The 19,736-nt window shown below is 35.0% G+C and overlaps 1 protein-coding gene across 1 annotated transcript in view; it reads left to right on the top strand.

Moving 5' to 3' along the window:
* LOC308638623 (uncharacterized protein) overlaps positions 1–19,736 on the top strand; it is a gene marked incomplete at its 3' end in the record, with an annotated part of 126,577 nt that overhangs the window by 32,933 nt on the left and 73,908 nt on the right. Inside the window, exons 6-9 of the mRNA XM_081276243.1 lie at positions 13,885–13,957; positions 16,480–16,537; positions 16,629–16,780; positions 19,392–19,487. Coding sequence (XP_081132369.1) covers positions 13,885–13,957; positions 16,480–16,537; positions 16,629–16,780; positions 19,392–19,487 — 379 coding nt within the window. The remainder of the gene's footprint in view (positions 1–13,884; positions 13,958–16,479; positions 16,538–16,628; positions 16,781–19,391; positions 19,488–19,736) is intronic.

A 19,736-nucleotide genomic window follows, 5' to 3' on the forward strand; every position in this document is an offset into this window, starting at 1 on the left:
TTTGCATAAATAAGAAAAATATTTTTAAATTAGTGTGTTGTGTTTCCTATATGGTGACATTATAGCAAATTGGACTTGTTATAAAAACAGGTGTTCTTATCAACTATTAATATCAACTCCTATTGTGGGCACAAGTTAGTGGATTTCACAGTGATATTTCTATACTCACACACAATAATTGAATCCTGACCACTCTGCCTACTTCCATTTTCCCCCTCCCCAGTTACCTTCCCTCTTCTTTAATAATCTCTCTCCCATTTTCTAGTCATTCATATTTTCTTCCCAGATTCCACATGTTAGGGAGAGCATGTGATACTTGGATTTTTGTTTTGATTTTTTTTAACCTTAACATGATGACCATCCTTTCCATTCATGTTATAGTTTTTGTCCTTGTTTACTTTTAAACATTTTTTATCCAGTGTTTGAAATATACCATTTCATGCTATCCTGAATCTTAAAGGTTCTACTCAGAAATCTAATATTTTTTCTGATGTGTTTATAATTTCTTTGGCCCTTTCTGTAGATTTCAGTTTACCTTTGGTAATTTTATAGACTAATTTTCTGGTCATGTCCACTTGGGATTCTAAAACCTTATTATGCCTGGATGTTCATGACTGTCACCAGATTTAAGAAATAATTTCTTTTTTTTTATTATTTTATTGTTGGTTGTTCAAAACATTACATAGTTCTTAATATACCATATTTCACAGAATGATTCAAGTGGGTTATGAACTCCCACCTTTACCCCGTATACAGGTTGCTGTGTCACATCAGTTACATTTCCATTGATTTACAAATTGCCTTTCTAGTGACTGATGTATTCTGCTGTCTATCCCATTCATCAGAGACACGGCGTCTGATAGAAGAAAAAGTCGGCTATGATCTACATACTGTGGGGTCAGGCTCCAAATTCCTCAATAGGACACCCATAGCGCAAGAGTTAACAGCCAGAATCAACAAATGGGACTTACTCAAACTAAAAAGTTTTCTCTCAACAAATGAAACAATAAGAGAGATAAACAGGGAGCCTACATCCTGGGAACAAATCTTTACCCCACACACTTCAGATAGAGCCCTAATATCCAGAGTATACAGAAATAATTTCTTTTATTCACGGAGAAAGCTTGCATTGTCTATAGCCTGTACCTCTCCTCCATTGTGTGTACCAGTGATTCATAAGAGTACTGTCTATGAATTGTGTTCAGTGGGACTGTAAGTTGTTTACAATTCTTCTGATTGTTGTTAGTATTGTCTGAATGTGGTATTTTGTCAACTTCAAACTCTGATATTTTTTTCTTTCACTTGATGTACTCTATGGGTTTGACTTCAACTAGATATTTTTATTTGAGGTATGGAGCTCTTTATTTTCAAGATTTCTAATTGTTTCTTTATCAGAATCTGTATTAAATTGTTCTTTCATGTCCTGCACTGTTTTCCTTAATTTACTCAGTTTTTCTTTGTTTGATCTTTGAATTCATTCATTATTTTTAACATTCTTTAGAATTTTTTTTCCTGGCACTTTCTCTATTGCATTATCTTTGCAAAAAGTTCCTAGAGTTATAAACTGTGAAAGAGTCATACTACCTTGATTTTTATCTTCTTACATTTCTAGGTTGAAATTTGTACATCTTCAGGGATATGTCTCTTCCACCTTTATGTGAGGGTTTACTTAGGAAGTAGCCTTCTCTGGATGATGTGTCCTGTGTTATTGGTTTATTGTATAAAGTTGAATTCATTTCCAAATGGCATCTGTATTGCAGTTTCCTGTGTCTTATCTGTGATCCGTGAGCTGTTGTCAGTTTGCACGGTCAGTTCTGAGGTAATAGCTTTCTGCATCAGTGTTGAGAGTGGAGTCATGTTGGTGGACTAGTGATATAGGCAGTAGAGAATCCGTGGTGGTTCCTCCAAATTTGTCAATAATGTGCTGTCTGCAAGGATATGGGAGAGACCTAGGCTGAGGACTTGCATAATTTTGTAAGAGTTGCTTCATTTATTTCTAGTCTTGCTTTAGGGTGAGTGTCCCGACCACTGAATTTTAGACATGTCTGTTCATTCCTAAACGGGTATATGTTAGGTGGGAGCTTTTTTTTTTTTTATCTCCTCTGCTCTTATTTTTATTTTTTTAGCACCAGTTTTTATTTGTATATATTTAGGTCTATGTAACAGTAGAGTGTATTTTGATATGTGATACATACATGGTCTATAACTTATTCTATTTAGGATCAGAGAACATTTGGCCTTTGGTTTTCTGGTATTGTCTTATTTCACTTAGTATGATAGTCTCCAGTTCCACCCATTTACCAGCAAATGCCATAATTTCATTCTTCTTTATGGATGAGAAATAAGTACTCTATTGTGTCTATGTACCACATTTTCTTTAATTTTTTAAATCTTTTTAAGGGCACCTAGATTGATTTCATAGCTATTGTGAATTGAGCTGCTATAACATTGATGTGGCTGTGTCACTTATTATGTTGATTTTAAGTCCTTCTGAGTAAAATGGTGTTTCCATTCCAAATTTTCTGAGGAATCTCCATACTGTTTTCCAGAGTGCTTGCACCAATTTGCAGTCTCACTAGCAATGGATGAGTGTAACTTTTTTCTCACATTCTCTCCAGCATTTATTGTTGCTTGTCTTCTTGATAATGCTAAACATTTAAAAAATATATTGACCAATTGTATTTCTTTTTCTGTGAAGTACCTGTTCAGATTCTTTGCCCATTTATTGATTGGGGTGTGTGTATGTGAAGTTTTTTGAGTTTTCTTTTTGGTGGGGGGGTGGTGCTGGGGATTGAACTCGGGGACATTCAACCACTGAGCCACATCTCCAGCCCTATCTTTTGCATTTAGAGGCAGGGTCTTACAGAGTTCTTAGTGCCTCACCATTGCTGAAACAGGCTTTGAACTCTCCATCTTCCTGCCGCAGCCTTCTGAGCTGGTTTTTTGAGTTCTTTATATATCCAGAAGATTAATGTCTCTCTGAGGTGCAGGTGGTAAAGATTTTCTCCCATTTTGTAGGCTTTCTGTTCATGGTCTATCATTTTCTTTACTGTGAGAAAGCTTTTTACTTTGTTATCTTCCCATTTATTGATTCTTGAGTTTATTTGTTGCAATTTAGAAGTCTTGTTGAGGAAGACAGTTTCTAAGCTGACATGATGGAGAGCTGGGCCTACATTTTCTTCTGGTGAGTGCAGGATCTCTGGTCTAATGCCTATGTCCTTGATGTACTTTGAGTTGAGTTTTGTGCATGGTAAGAGTTAAGGGATCAATTTGATTCTGCCATATTTATATTTCCAGTTTTCTCAGTACCATTTATTGAAGAAGCTCTTTTCTGTTAATGTATGTTATTGGTGCCTTTGTCTACTAGGAGATAAGTATATTGTGTGGTTTTGTCTGTCTGATTCATTGGTTTCTTGCCTGTTTTGGTGCCAACACCATGCCATTTTTGTAGCCCTATAGTATAATTTGAGATTGGATATTGTGATGTCTGCCGCCTCCTTCACTTTTCTCACACAAGGATTGTTTTGGATATTCTGGGCCTCTTGTTTTTCCAAGTGAATTTCATTACTGTTTTTTTCTATTTCTATGAAAAATTTCATTGAAATTTTAGTAGGAATTACATTAAAACTATAGTGTTTTGGTAGTATGGCAATTTTGATAATATTAATTCTGCCTATCCATGAACATGGGAGATCTTCCATCTTCTAAAGTATTTTTCAACTTCTTTCTCTAGTGTTTTGTGATTTTCATTATAGAGGTCTTTCACTTCTTAAATTGTTTCCCAAGTATTCTAATTTTTTTGAGCCCATTGTGATTCATCATCTGATTTATAATTATTGTACAGGACCATAATTGATGTGTGAGTGTTAATTCTATATCCTGCAACTATGCTGAGTTGAGTTCTAAAAGTTTTGGGTAGTTTGGGGGGTGTTAATAAGTATAGAATTTTGTCAGCAAATTGAGATGTTTGAGCTCTTCTTTTATTATTCCTATCCCTTTAATTTCTTTTGCCAAACTTCTCTGGTTAGAATTTCAAGAACAGAAGTGGTGAAAGAGGGCATCCTTGTCTTGTTCCAGTTTTTAGAGGGAATGTTTCAGTTTTTCCTCCATTTGGAATAATGTTAGCCTTGGGATTTTTTGGTGTATAGCTTTAAAAATGTTCAGGTATATTCTTATTTATTCCTAGTTTTTCTAGCATTTTGAACATGAGTGGATGCTGTATTCTGTCAAATGCTCTTCATCTATTGAGATAGTTATGTGATTCTTTTTTTAAAGTCTATTGAAAAATTGTGTTTTTTGATTTCTGTAGGTTGGACCAAACTTGCATCCCTGGGATGAACCCCACTTGATCATGGTTCACTATATTTTTAATATATTTTTATATGCAGTTTTCAAGTATTAAGAATTTTTGCATGTATGTTCATCAGGGATATTTGTCTTAAAGCTTTACTTCCTTTATGTGTCTATCTGTTTTTAGTATCAGGATGATTTTTGCTTCATAGAATGGGTTTGGAAGGCAGGATTCCCTCCTTTTCTATTTCATGGAATAATTTGAGGAATATTGATGTTAGTAGTTCTTTAGAGGTTTGGTAGGAATTGCCAGAGAATCTATCTGGTCCTGGACTTTTCTTTATTGCTATGTCAAAATACTGATCCATGAAAAAATAACTGGCTTCAAATATGCTAGAAATGAGAAAAAGAAATATGCATGAGTATAAGTGTTCATAAATCAATCAGGTCACCACTAAACAGGAAAGGAAAAAATATATAATTAAAAAAGTAGATCTCAGTGCTTTTGTGGTGCTAGTGATTGAACCCATAGCAGCATGAAATTAAGGCACATTCTCTGTGAGTGGGCTACTATTTTTTCTATTTTTAGTAGTTTGGTTCATCAGTATAGGACATGAGGGATACAGATTACATGCTGAGAAAGTGTGCAGTATATGAAGATCTGCCACTTATGAGGAGGATTGAGAAAATTGACATCATGCTGTATGACCCAGTACTAACTGGACCATCCTGGTCTGCTGGGACCATATAAACTCTTCTCAATGGAATTTGACAATCTCAAGAAGTCATAGTTTATAAAATTGGCATCAAAAACTCTTTTACATCTATCTACCTTGTCATGGGAAATAAGTGAATAGCATGCATGAATTGAAATAATCCTCTTTTGAGTGGTAATTATAAACTCAGTCTACATAATTTTCACAGTATAATTCTTTAAAAAAATATCATCACTTTTTTATTTCACTGTCGGGGATTGAAGCTAGAGCTCATACATTCTATGCAATACAATCTCTGGCCTACCAGTAGATTCTCTCAGGAGAAATGCCACAAAAGTCGCATTGTTTTTGTTTTTGTTTTGTTTTATACTTTAAATGAAGTGGGAAGGAATTTCTTCTCCCATATGGAGGGGCAATAGTTAGCACATTTTGAAAGCATGAGTAGGCTAATAGCCTATTTAAATATTTTAAGATACCAGCTATTACTGCACAACAACTTGCTGCTACCTTCCTAGTGTTTCTTTCTACATTTCCCCAGGATAATGCAGTATGGATGAAAGCATCTTTCAACAGTTTTTACCCCTAGGGGAGGTAAAGCTTTGTTTGTACCACACATAAATAGCTGGAAGTAAGAGAATAGCATTTTTGTTGTCTCCTATGCTGAAATGTCTTTGTAAGCCTTCTGTCCCTGGTTTGTTTACTGCATTCCTCTGATTTATATAAATGTTTTCATATATTTATTGACCATTTGTATTTTTTTTGTGAAGTACCTATTCAACTCCTTTTCCCATTTATTGATTGGGTGGTGGTGTGTGGGGGTGGTGTTCTTAGTGTTAAGTTTTTTTGAGTTTTTTATCCTGGAAGTTGATGCTTAGAATTTCTAAGGCACAGGTGGCAAAGGTTTTTTTTCCTAGTCTGTTGGCTTTCTTTTCAATGCCTTGATTGTTTCTTTTACAGTGAAGAAGCCTTCTTAGTTTGATGCTGTAACATTTATTGATGATTGATTTTACTTCATCTGTGGTGATATTTCAATTTTCACCATAGATTTTGATACTTTGCTTTTTTCTCTTTCTCTTAATTAGCTTGGCTGAAGTTTATCAATTTAGTTTACTTTTTAAAACAACCAACATTTTGATTCGTTGTGGTTTTTTTTTTTTAAATTTTAAAATCTTGATTTCATCAATTTCAGCTTTGATTTTTATTATATCCTGTCTGTTTCTAATTTTAGTGGTTTTTTTCCCTAGGGCCTTGAGATGTAATGTTAGATTATTTACTCAGTAACTTTCTATTCTTTTAATGTATGAGCTCAGTGCTACAAATTTTCCTCTTAGAACTGCTTTTATAATGTCCCAAAGATTTTTATAGGTTGTATCACTGTTCTCATTTACATTTAAATATTTTTTAATTTCAACCATGATTTGTTCAGCTGTCTATTCATTATTAAGTAGTGAATTTAGTCTCCTAGTGTTAGTTTTTATTTTTTATCTTGATTTCTAGTTTTATTCCATTATGATAAAGTGCAAGGTATTAGCTTTATTTTTTGTATTTGGTAAATGTTGCTTTATGTACTAAAATGTGATCTATTTTGGAAAATGTTTCATGTGCAGCTAAGAAGAAAGTGTATTTGGTCCTTGATGGGTGAACTATTCTATGTATCTCTGTTAAGTCTAAATTATTAATTGTAATTTTAGTTCTTTACCTTCTATATTTAATCTTTGTTTGTATGATCTGTCTGATGATGAGAGAGACATGTCAAAGTTCCCAATATTATTGTGTTGTGATGTGTTTGATTCATGATACTGAGAAGAATTTGTTTACATATATTCTCCGGAGCATATATATTTACAGCTGTTATTTCTTGCTGTTGTATTACTCCCTTAAGCAAGTCCATTATATCAGATATGAGAATAGAAACGCCTGCTTACTTGTGAGACCCATGTGAATTATATGTTTTTCCCATCCTTATTTACAGTCAGTCTATGGATAGCTTTTCCTATGAGGTGAGTCTCTTGGAGACAGCATGTTGTTGGGTTCTGTTTTTTAATCCAATCTGCCAGCCTATGTCTTTTAATGAGTTGAGTCCATTAACATTCAGTGTTATTATTAAGAGATGGTTTATAGTTCCTGTCATTTTGATTTATTTCTAGTTTTCAAGTTGAATTAGACGCTACTTTGATCAGCTATTCTTTTAGTTGTGGTTGTACACTCTGCTGGGTTTTATTTGTACATTTTATTTTTTCTTCATGAAATATTTTATTTGAGTATGTTTTATCATGCCAGCTTTCTAGTGGTGAATTTTCTTTAACTTTTGTTTATTATGGAAGGTTTTATCTCATATTCAAATCTGACCTAACTTAGTATTCTTGGTGTGTTATCCATTTTCTTCCAGAGCTTGGCATATATCATTCCAAGACCTAGCTTTTAGGGTCTGGGTAGAAAAATCAGCCAAGATCTGGATTGTTTTGCCTCTGAATGTGACCAATCATTTTTCTCTAGCAGGTTTTAAAATTATATCCTTATTCTGTACATTAGGCATTTTATAATATGCCTAGAGTGGGACTATTGTAATTTTATATATTTGGAGTTCTATATAACTCCTGTGTTTGATTTTCCATTTCATTCTTAAGATTTTGGAAATTTTCTGTTATTTTGTTGAAAGGATTGTGGTTTTTGTTTGTTTGAAATTCAGAGACTTAATCTACCCCAGTGAATCTTAAATTTAGTCTTTGAAAAGGTTTGAAAAGATAAAAATATTCCATATTTTTAAAAAATTCTTTTCATGGTCTGGTAATATCTTTTCTCCATGATGAAATTTATTTTCAATATTATGTACTACTTCTTCATTACCTGAAAATCTTTCAAGTCATCTAGTCTATTGGTGATGCTTGCCATTGAATTTTTAATTTGGTTTATTGATTCCTTCATTTTGAGAATATCTGATTGATGTTTCTTTAGAACTTCTATATCCTTATTTAAGTCATCTTTCCCTTCTTGTGTCTTCTGTGTGATTTCACTCCTTACATCATCTTTTATCTTATAGATCAGTTTAACTATAAACTTTCTAAATTTCTTCTCTGACATTGCCTCCACTATTGTTTCTGTGGAATCTGCTGTTGAGTCATTCTGGTTTGATTAGGATGCTTTGTTTCCTTGCTTATTCATATTGTTTCTATGTCTACCCATGTATCTAAATGGATCTTCAGCGACAGAGCTTCTAGTCTGCACATTTCTAGAGATCCTGTAGATATCCTGTGCCTCACAGATTAGTAGGGAGCCAAATTATTGCATCCAACTGTGCCTACATATGTAGCACTAAATTCAGTACTTAATTTTAATTTTCACACAAAGTTAATTGACACAATAAACAAATGGTAGGCTTATCAATTTCTGTCAGTAAAGACAGTAAGTACAAGTGTACAAGTGTACTTGTACATTGCTGGTGGGACTGCAAATTGGTGCGGCCAATTTGGAAAGCAGTTTGGAGATTCCTGGGAAAGCTGGGAATGGAACCACCATTTGACCCTGCTATTGCCCTTCTTGGACTATTCCCTGAAGACCTTAAAAGAGCATGCTACAGGGATACTGCCACATCGATGTTCATAGCAGCACAATTCACAATTGCTAGACTGTGGAACCAACCCAGATGCCCCTCAGTAGATGAATGGATAAAAAAATGTGGCATCTATACACAATGGAGTACTATGCAGCAATAAAAAATGACAAAATCATAGAATTTGCTGGGAAAGGGACGGCACTAGAGCAGATTATGCTTAGTGAAGCTAGCCAATCCCTAAAAACAAATGCCAAATGTCTTCTTTGATATAATGAGAGCAAATATGAACAGAGCAGGGAGGAAGAGTAGGAAGAAAAGAGTAACATTAATCAGTGACATGAGATGGGAGGGAAAGGGAGAGATGAGGAAAATTGCATGGAAATGAAGGGAGACCCTCATTGCTATACAAAATTACATATAAGAGGTTGGGAGGGGAATGGGAAAATAAACAAGGTGAGAAATGAATTACAGTAGATGGGGTAGAGAGAGAAGATGGGAGGGGAGGGGAGGGGGGATAGTAGGGGATAGGAAAGGTAGCAGAATACAACAATTACTAATAGGGCATTATGTAAAATTGTGGATGTGTAACCGACATGATTCTGCAATCTGCATTTGGGGTAAAATTGGGGGTTCATAACCCACTTCAATCTAATGTATGAAGTATATGTCAAGAGCTTTGTAAAGTTGTGAACAACCAATTAAAAAAAAAAAGACAGTAAGTAATCCTGAATCATCTTTCATACAATCAAAGGATAGGTGTTCCTGTGGCTTCAGTTGTATTAATTGTTGCTGGAGTATTAGTGGTGGTGTCTGGAGTTCTGTAAACTCCAGCTGTGCTGTCAGCTCCACCCACAGTTAGTGTTAGAAGTGAAGAATAGAGTTCATTAAGAGGAAAGAAGCAATTGCCGGTAGAAAAGGATTTGTGGTTTCTAGATAGGAATATGACAGATGCAGAGGTAGTGTAGGATGTGTTTATGAGGAGGAAAGAGAAAAAAAGCAGTAATGGAATTAAAGAGGAGAGTGTTTTCAATTAGTATATTTTGGATTGATCTTAAAACAGAATTCAAAATCAATCCAAAATATGCTAATTGAAAACTTTAATCCTCAAAAAACAGAGTAAGGAAAAATAACTATGTTTGAGATTGCTAGAAATGAGAAAGCAAAAACAAATGTTTACGTGTAAAAGTGTGTAAATGTTCATCATGTATCCATCAGTACATTCAAAAACTAAAGGAAAAACCACAGGTTGTCACTGAGAGTACACATTTGCTCTCTGTGCCAAAGCTCTGTCCCTTCTCCATGGAATGGGATTAGCTGTGGGAGGTGCTGTCAGCTCCACCCCCCGGGAATAGGTTATGCTGGGTTCTACAAGATGTTCTCAGGGGTGGCAGTGAGGTCTAGTCCTTGCCCCAGGTGTTTCATTGCATGGGGAGTTATTGAGCATAAAAGAATCAACGCACCTTTAGCACTCTACACCCCTCTTCTCTCCAGTGCTACAACTCTTGGGAAGGGGAAGCCAGTTCTTCACGGTTCTGTTTTTCAAGAGTACTGTCCTTTCTGGCCTCCTGAGATCTGCCCCCAAGCACCAAGCTCCACCCCTCCTGCTCATTCAGATTTTGAAGCCACTGCCACTGGTCCTGGGCAGTGCTGTATCAAGGGAAGAGGAGGGCAGGCTCTCTCTGGCCTCTTTGACTTACATTACCCCCAGGAAAAGTGCTGTCCATGCCAGAAATTCTCCTGATGTGCTAGGCTCATTTTAGAGCTTGTGGCTGGTGTCTGCTGGATTCATCTATGGGACTGGGCCCCAACACATGGATCTAAGTTCCCAGTCTGAGTTGGTGCCGCTGCAGTGCAGATGTGCAAACATGTCTCCAGTTTCAGCTCCCTGTGCATAGCAGGCAGAGTAGGGGTGACTTTCACACAGTAGTTTAAGGAGCAGAATAGCTTGTGAGTCTTCCCAGGCCAGGTTGCCCCATGCCAACACTTTCTGCAGCACTTTTTTAAATTAAAAAAAAAAAATTTAGTTTTAGGTGGACACAGTAATTTTATTTTTCTGTGGTGCTGAGGATTGACCCAGGGCCTCATGCCTGCTAGGTGAGCACTCTACCACGAAGCCACAACCCCAGCCCCTCATCTGCAGCACTTTTCAGTCTTTCCTGTCCTCGTGTACTCATTTCCCCCACTCCCATCAGAACCTAAGCTCCAGTTCTGTTTCTCATCTTTGTCCCAGTCTCTCTGTTCAGTATTGAGTATCAGTGGCATGCTTTTATCACCCACCTCACAGAGAAGCAGTGATCTCCCTCTCTGTGTCCCATGTCTTGGAGCTGTGCAAAAAGCCACTTTCTGCTAATCCACCATTGTGTCTCCCCTTGTTTGACACTGATATCTTTATGCTACTTTATGTGACAATGCTAAGGTTTTCTTTCATCTTGCAGTTTTGAGACAAATGACTTACTTTTAAGTATCAAAATTTTATAATTTCCATGTTTCTTGCATTTGATAAGTACAGAGTAGGGGACATAGGAGTTGTTAATATACTACTTGCCTATCAGAAATACAATTAATATTAATTCTAAAAATGTTTCCAGGAATGGGCCTGGAGGATTATTTTATTATAACAAAACATCAGAGTCATAAATCTTTAATATTTTATATTTCTGTTGATTAAATATAATTTTACTGTTTTCTTTAATAGTGAAAGAAAGTTCTAAAGCTGATGCATTAATAAGGTATGAATTTATAGGTTTAAAAAATTGTCTATTAACTAAGAGTGTGAAGATAAAAGGAACCAAGTATTTGCTGAGTGTTCTAGTCTGGGCAGACACCACATTCAGTTAACATTTGTTTCCTAAAGTTGTCTCATGGAGACTTTGGAAGTGCCTGTGCTATTATAACCTGTTAATTACTAATAAGGCAGCTGTCATTCATAGAGGCTATTTGTTCCATATTCTCCTAATTAATAAGTATCAGGCCTGTGGTTAGACTATAGCCTTACCTGGCTGAGAACTCGACTGTATTGCCCCACTGTACAGGTTGATACCAAGATGTATCAATTCAGAAGTCAAACGCTGTTGTGTGTTAATTCTGAGTTACATTTTACCTGAGAAGCCTTGTTATAGTCCAAGATTTTGTCCTGACATTTTTAACAGTTCCACTGGTAACCAGCTTTTTTAATACATCAAAGCTTTTATGTAAAATCTCACAGAGCTATGGCCATATGGTTTTCTGATAAACAAGATCAGGCAAGTGCTGGAGAGAAATTATCTTTCTGGAAGTGAAGAATACCATTGTTTGGACAATGTTGTATTAATTATATTAATCCTTAGAGGACATTCTGATTTCTCTACTTCCTGATTTTCTAGTTGGTTTCCCTTCAATTACTACCCCTGTTCATTTTATGAAGACTTTTACTTTTATACTCTTTTTTCTTTTCCATGACTGTAATCTTTTCTTTAATTTCTATCTTTATTTTCTGTTTTGCTCCCTTGGTGATTGTTTTATTTTGTCATTTGAATATTTTCTGTTGATAGAATCAAAAGTTCAGAGAATTTCAGAATTCTTAAGGAATGTTAGCAACTAGTCAAAGTACCCTCTAGTCTTTCAGCATGTGTTTGACAGGCTGGCCAAATCATCGTTTTGAGGATGAACCTGAAATTTAAAGATATTAGAGGGACTTTTCTGGGTACAGAAAGTGGCAACAATGAGATTTGAACTTTGGTTCTTTTTTTTTTTTTTTTGAGAGAGAGAGAGAGAGAGAGAGAGAATTTTTTAATATTTATTTTTAGTTCTCGGCGGACACAACATCTTTGTTGGTCTGTGGTGCTGAGGATCGAACCCGGGCCGCACGCATGCCAGGCGAGCGCACTACCGCTTGAGTCACATCTCCAGCCCTGAACTTTGGTTCTTGAATTCTAAGCTCAGTACTTTTTCTGGTTATCATTTTGAAGGTGAATGTTTTCATAATAAAATGGGGATTAACTGTAGGAACCCAACTAAAGAGGACAAGAATAGAATTAAGTGAACAAAGTGGTAGATGATCAAAATGTAACTAATGAAGGAAAGGGCTATTCTGAAGAGTAACAACACTGTGTTGGGTAGGAGGAATAAGGGTTTTAGAAAAGAGACCAAAATTGTGGAGTTTATGATCAGTTTGAACACAAAACTGGAATTAAGGGTGCAGAATATTGAAAGCTCTCTATAAAGGCATATTAATATATACAGTATTTAGAGGAAGTTCTGATAGGTTGTATTTTTTGTTTGTTTGTTTTGTTTTTTTCTGTTTGCATCTCTGTGATTCAAAAATAGATTAGTAACTAATGAGCCAGGCACTAGAATTTGTTAGAATATATGGATCTGTGGCCCAAAGTGGGTGTCCATTCACCTCCACTTTCTTTTCAACTTGCTGATGTCCTTACAATGTACATGTAGTGTTGGGCACAGGAATGATTGGCAGGCAAAGCCATCACACAGCTCCAGTTAAGTAGTTGGTAATGTATTTAGACTGAGGCCAGTCTCCATCACTGGCCTCCATTTAGTTGAACCTTGTGTCAGGAATCTGCATGTTCATGATGTAGATTTCAAGTTTGGAGACTGCCACTGAGGCCTGCAGATGAGGGACTGGGGAATGGATCCCAGAGGAAGGAGGACATTTAGAATAATACTCAGGGAAACAGGTACAACTACCCAAGACTCTGCTTTTCTGGCAGTATTTTCCCTTGAGTATCTGAGTGTCTATAAAGGTTTTAAAGTGCTTTCTAGTTTATGTGGACCTGAATAAAGTGGGACCTATATAGGAAAAATCCATTTTATGATTTATTTCAATGTGCCTGACAAAAATACTCTAAATAGCATATACATTCACTTTTTAACTTCCAAAAATTTTAAAAAGTTTCAGCTAACTCTCTGCACTGCTCTTGGGTAAAGGGGAAACAATAGGGTGTTTTTATTGGTGACTCCCATGGTGCAGAACGAAGTATTTGACTCATGGATATCCAGGAGAGGGAACTGTGCATCTTGCTACCTTGTCTTGGGTTATCAGAGGTTTGTTTCAGTTCAGGTAGAATAATTATTCTCAGGTTCTGCTGATACATTGGCTATCACTCTGAATTGGAACTAAGAGTGCCTTCATTGAATATCTCATAGATTCAGAGCAGTAGAGGCAGAACGAGGTAAATATGAGCTTTTTTTTTTTTTAAAAAAAGAGGTCATATTTTAATTATATCAACCAAGAAATACCACTTAATAAATTTTACCTAAACGTTAAACAGAGTTTATTTTAAAAAGAAAACCACTCACCCGTTCTTGTTCTACATTTTTGCTCTAAAGATCTCCTGAAAAATCTGATCCAGGTGATTCCCGCCTTGCAAAGGGAGAGGGCAACTATGAAGCTCATATTAAGGTAAAGTGATCTTTTGTGAAATTCATGTTCTTGCTCTGAATTTTGTATTTTAAGGTGTTAATGCTTAAAATTTAGCTATATTTTTTTCTGACATTTTATATGAAAATTTGCTAAGAAGAATCCGTTTTAGAGAATTATGTTGAATTAAAAAGTTGTTTGTATCATTGTTCTCTCAAGTACCTGAGCGTCTTGGGGGCAGGGAGAAAAGATGGGCTGGAAAACACATAGTGACAGAAAAATTGCGTTAGAAACAGCTTTCTAACTGCAGAGGAAATGTGAAATTTAGTCAAGGATCTTTTGATTAGTCAGTTTATATTACTGTCTTTTGTAAATCATACTTACATGACTTACAACCCATGTCTAAATTAATTTTTATAGAATCGTGGGATTTCCCTGGTGCCTTTAGTTTGGAATGTATGATGTACATTGCAAGTTGCTTTTTTTACTTGGATCCTTGATGTTTTAGTATCATAACATTTTAGGAGAGCTTTTTCTCTATTTCTATCCTTGGTTCTATATTTATACTAAAATAATATTAGGAATTGTGGCAACTCAGAAATCTAGGATCTATATCTTAATACTTGTATTAAAAAAAGGCTTTTGCATATCTGTACTTTGTGAGTCTTTCCACTAAAAGTGACACTAATTTTAAAAACTATAAGTAGCAGAAAGATCAGTAGAACAGAAGGAAATAGTAGGTCTTGAATTAGAACAAATTTTATTCTATGCTTTTATAATGATATCCTAGTATATAACTTCTATTGTGCTGTATAACTGAAAAGAACCAATAAAAATAAAAACAAATGTGAGGTAATGAACTTTTTCTAAAAATTTCCTCTCCATCTAATCAAAAAATAGATGGCCTGTGCAAAGTAATAACCAGTTCTGGAAGCAGAGACTCTCAATAATTGTATGGTAAAAGCTTTCAGAATTATTGTTCTTTGATGATAGTTTCTTAAAATATCCAAATCCTATGTCACATTCTGAAATTTTAAATTTTGGGTGTTTCTGTATTTAGTGATTTAAATATTCATTGTAAAACTCTACCATTTTTATGAATTATTCCAAGTTAGGAAATATATTTGCAAATATCCTGGAGCAGCTAGAATAAGGTTTCAAATGTAAAAGACTTCTCTTTTTTTAAAATGACTCTAATTTTATTTCAGTCATGAAGAGCTAAATATTATGTGAGTAAGAAGGGTGTAATTTTTATTTTGGGGGAAATAAGTATACATCTATCATACTTTATTCCATTTAGAATGCTATTATGTTATTATTTACATTAAATGAGCTCATTTGGCCTGGAGAAATGCACGTTTCTAAAAGCTGCTGTTATATATAGTGTTGAACATGAGAAAATGTGACAAATATCTACTTAATGAAATGCCCTAAGTAATATAATATGCATGAGATAACTACTAATTAAGCCTACTGAATTAAAAAACATGCTTTAAATTTGTATTCTCTTTTAATATATGGGATGTAAAGTTTGAGTAAGTTATCTCAAATTAGTGGAGGAATAAACAAGTTAGATTAATGTCATAAATATGGAAGTAGGAACCAAAATATCCTCCAAGCCTGCTTCAAACTTGAGTTTAGATTTGGACTTCAGATGAAGATTTGCTTGTTCTTCCTTCTCGCTTATCTTTTTAAAAACGACTTATTTCAGTGTCTTGTTAACTATGCCAAGCAAACCTGGTGATGTGGTTGGCAGTGCCACCTGTTTTTTTTTAAATATTTTATATCTTATTGTTTTGTTAACTTAATTATATGAAGGTACTGGAATAAAAAGAACATACATCCCTTTCTAAAACAATAACTTACTTTAATACTTAATAGTTCCCTGCAGAAAACATCTCTTCAGTGTCTATTCATTGTGCCATCTCTGTCACCAAGGTTCGAGTTAATGTTTCTGTTTAGCAATTCTGTGTTGTTTTTATTCATTGATATTGAACCCACAAGATTGCTTTTTTCATTCTTCTTTTTCTTGGAAGAAGCAAAATTTGTATGAGCATTTATCTTTAGCTATTTAACACATAAGATGGGCAAAACTTCTACTGTTTTTGAATCCAATCAATCTCATTTAATAGATACTCTAAAAGCTCATGTATGTTTTCCCCTCAAGAGGTAATTCATGCCAATGTAAGTCATAAAAACACCTTAAAATATCACACATAATTTCTCAAAATGTTACTCATTTTTCAAAAGTAGTCTAAATACAGATGGCTACAATGTTTATCCTACATCAATTCAGCTGAAGAAAATGGTATAATGGATTTCAGTATTTGTGTAACAATCAATTGGAGATAAGGGGAGGGACATTTTGGAGATCTCTGTCAAGGCTCATAATCCTTACCCCATGAGAAGGTATGTCTTAGGTAGTGAGAGAATTGGAGTTTGAGTATACATCGGAATGACTCAGAAACCTCTGCTCTTTCTCATATACCCTGCAATAGTAGAGAACATTAATTATTTCATCAACTTTGGCTTTTTATTATACCTTAATCTTTTTTTCTTCCTAGAACATCCTGGAAGAAGGAGGAAAATTAACTAAAGCTTCCAGGCAATCCACGAAGGATGGTAAGCTATTTGAAGACTGCCTATTGTTGTGCTGCTTATTGACTGAAATTACAGAATTTTTATATACTGTTTATTTTCTTTTTATTGTCAGAAGCAAAATATGACACTGGGAGCCGAAGGAGTGAAAACTTACCTGACAGCAGTACCCCTGCCAGTCAAAAGAAGGAAGTAGTTGAAACCACACTGGTGCAGGAAATCAGAATAAAGAATGATTCTCCTTTATTTCCATCACCTGACTCAAAGGTAATGCGTTTTTAAAAACTCTTTCCATTTTTTTTCACATATCGCCTTCCATGATGACAAACATCCTATAACAAGGTTATAATAGAAAACAAGGATAACAATAGGTGAGGTATATATAGAGAATTAACATTGACAGAATGTGGTGGGAATAAACACTTCTTTGGTGTGCCCTTATGGAAGGAAAGAAATAGAAAAGAAGGCAAAAGAAGAGCTTGATAAATATGAAGCTGAGAAAAAGGGATGCATAGGAAGAATTCATTTATGAAGGAAAGGATAAGTTTCCATATTGAATAAGAGAGACAAGATGGCTGATATTTAAAATAAGTAGTAGTGAAATGAAGGGGAGCAGCAAGTCAATATTAGGCCAAACATAGGAATGTTTAGGAGAAGTACATGCTGGATATATAGAACAATGTGTCAAATATGTCTATCATTTACTCTTTGATATTCTTGAATGACTAGGAGGCAGGGTGTGAGATTACCATCACAACCATTTTGTGATTATAATGAATAGAAAAATAAGCAAATAAATGTGGCATATTTTAGATCCTTAAGAAATCAATGTTTTCTTTGCTTCTGTTCTTATTAAAGCTTCAAGTAATTTATATTTAGCACCAGTTAATATAGTTTTAAAACTATTAAAATAGTCAATGCTTGTTGAATTATATCAAAATGAACTCTACTGTCACATATAATTAAAAAGAAACCAATAAAATAAAAAATACATATAAATAGGTACTGCTATTCAAAGAAAAATATAAATCTAATCAAAACAAGTAATAGGGTAATGAACATGATAAAGTAACTTCTAAAAATTAAAAAAAAGATAGCCAAAATTTAAAAATTGCACCTTAAGTATGCACAAAATTTCACTGTGGCATATTTGTATGTACATATAGATTGATTATACTCCCCCAGTCATATCTTGAACATTCCTTCCTCTAGAAGAATAGAACCTCCAGAGGTTCTATTCCCAATATTTTTATTGATTTAAAAAAATGACAGAGGAATGCATTACAATTCTCATTACAATTATACAGCACAATTTTTCATCTGTGGTTGTATATAAAGTATGTTGACACCAATTTGTGTCTTCATACATGTACTTTGGATAATGACATCTATCACATTCCACCATCCTTGCTAATCCCCTGACTACTCCCTTTCCCTCCCTCCCCTATTTCCTATCTAGAATTCATCTATTCCTCCCATGCTCCCTCTCCCTACCCCACTATGAGTCAGCCTCCTTATATCAAAGAAAACATTTGGCATTTGTTTTTTGGGGTTGACTAAGTTCACTTAGCATTATCTTCTCCAACTCCATCCATTTACCTGAAAATGCTATGATTTTATTCTTTTTTATTGCTGAGTAAAATTTCGTTGTATATATATATGCCACATTTTTAAAAATCCATGCATCCACTGAAGGGCATCTAGGTTGGCTCCACAGTTTAGCTATTGTGAATTGTGCTGCTATAAACATTGATGTGGCTGTGTCCCTGTAGTACGCTGTTTTTAATTCCTTTGGGTATAAACTGAGGAGGGGGATAGCTGGGTCAAATGGAGGTTCTATTTCCAGATTTCCAAGGAATCTCCAAACTGCTTTCCATATTGGCTGCACCAATTTGTAGTCCCACCAGCAGTGTGTATGAGTGCGCCTTTTTCCCCACATCCTCATCAACGCTTTTTATTTGTCTTCATAATAGCTGCCATTCTGACTGCAGTGAGATGATATCTTAGAGTAGTTTTGATTTGCATTTCTCTAATTGCTAGAGATGATGAACATTTTTTCATATGTTTGTTGATTGATTGTATGTCCTCTTCTGAGAAGTGTCTGTTTGAATTCTTTGCTCAGCATACCCTACACATCAATGTATATGGATTCAGTTATTGAAGAATTAGGCACTTTGGGTATTCGTGCCTTGCTCTCTCATGTTTCTTGTTTTAACATGCAGATGTTCAAATAGATTTCTCTTCCCCTCTTAGATGTGGGTGATTTTGTTGAGCAGATTTCTCTTTGTATATGCCCTGGACAGAGTGTAGGTTCCATTTTCAAAGCCTCAACTCATTGAAAGAAGTGCTGGGACCTCTAGCCCAAAGCACTTTAAGAGGAAAGAATAACCACCAGTAATAGCCAAAACTTAGAAGCAAAGTACATGTTGATTTATAACCAAAGCAAAAACTTTTTAAAATGATCTCTACAATTCTAGTATCCAATGAAGAACTGGTAATAATACACAATGCCCAAAATTTAGGCATTAGTGATTCTAAAATTAATACTAAAGTATATAGGAAAAAAAACTGGTGAGATGGAAGAAAGGAAAATAAGGATGACAAATGAAAAAGAAAAATGGTGCAAATATAAATTAAAAATAAGAAAACAAGTTCAAAGAAAATAAAAGAATTAAAAGATTATATAGATAGAAAGTGAAAAACAAATGATACATAAAAAGTCACTTAAAAATGCAGTGCCAAGAAAAGTATGTGATTTTCTTATCTGATGTAATTCAAATGTAGACACTTTCTTCCCCAACTTCTAGTTTTAGAATTCACCATTTTGGGGGTGTTTCTGGGGAGCACCTATAGTTGTACTGGTTTCTTCTCATTCTAGCCCAAACAGGCCAATACTGGTTGTAGAGTCTTGAATGTGGAAAAATTTCATCCGTGCCTACCAGGAAGTGTTATAGGACCATTTTCATATGAAGAGGTAAATCATTCACGATATTGGTTTTTGGGTACCGGGGGATGGAACTCTGGATATAGTAGGGAACTGTCAACAAAAATCTCACACATGGATCCTGTGGTCAGTCTGTGCTGAAAACCCCAATTTAAGACTTCTCCTTTCAGTGAGCTCAGGATCATGCATGATTCCAAGTCTCTGTGGTGTTTGGTCCCACTTTGTCTAAGCATGGTAGAGGTGGACTGCATGCAGGACCTGTGCTTGGTTGGAAGAGAT

This window comes from Spermophilus citellus (genome assembly GCF_964194105.1).
Source record: "Spermophilus citellus genome assembly, chromosome: 19".
Taxonomy (NCBI): domain Eukaryota; kingdom Metazoa; phylum Chordata; class Mammalia; order Rodentia; family Sciuridae; genus Spermophilus; species Spermophilus citellus.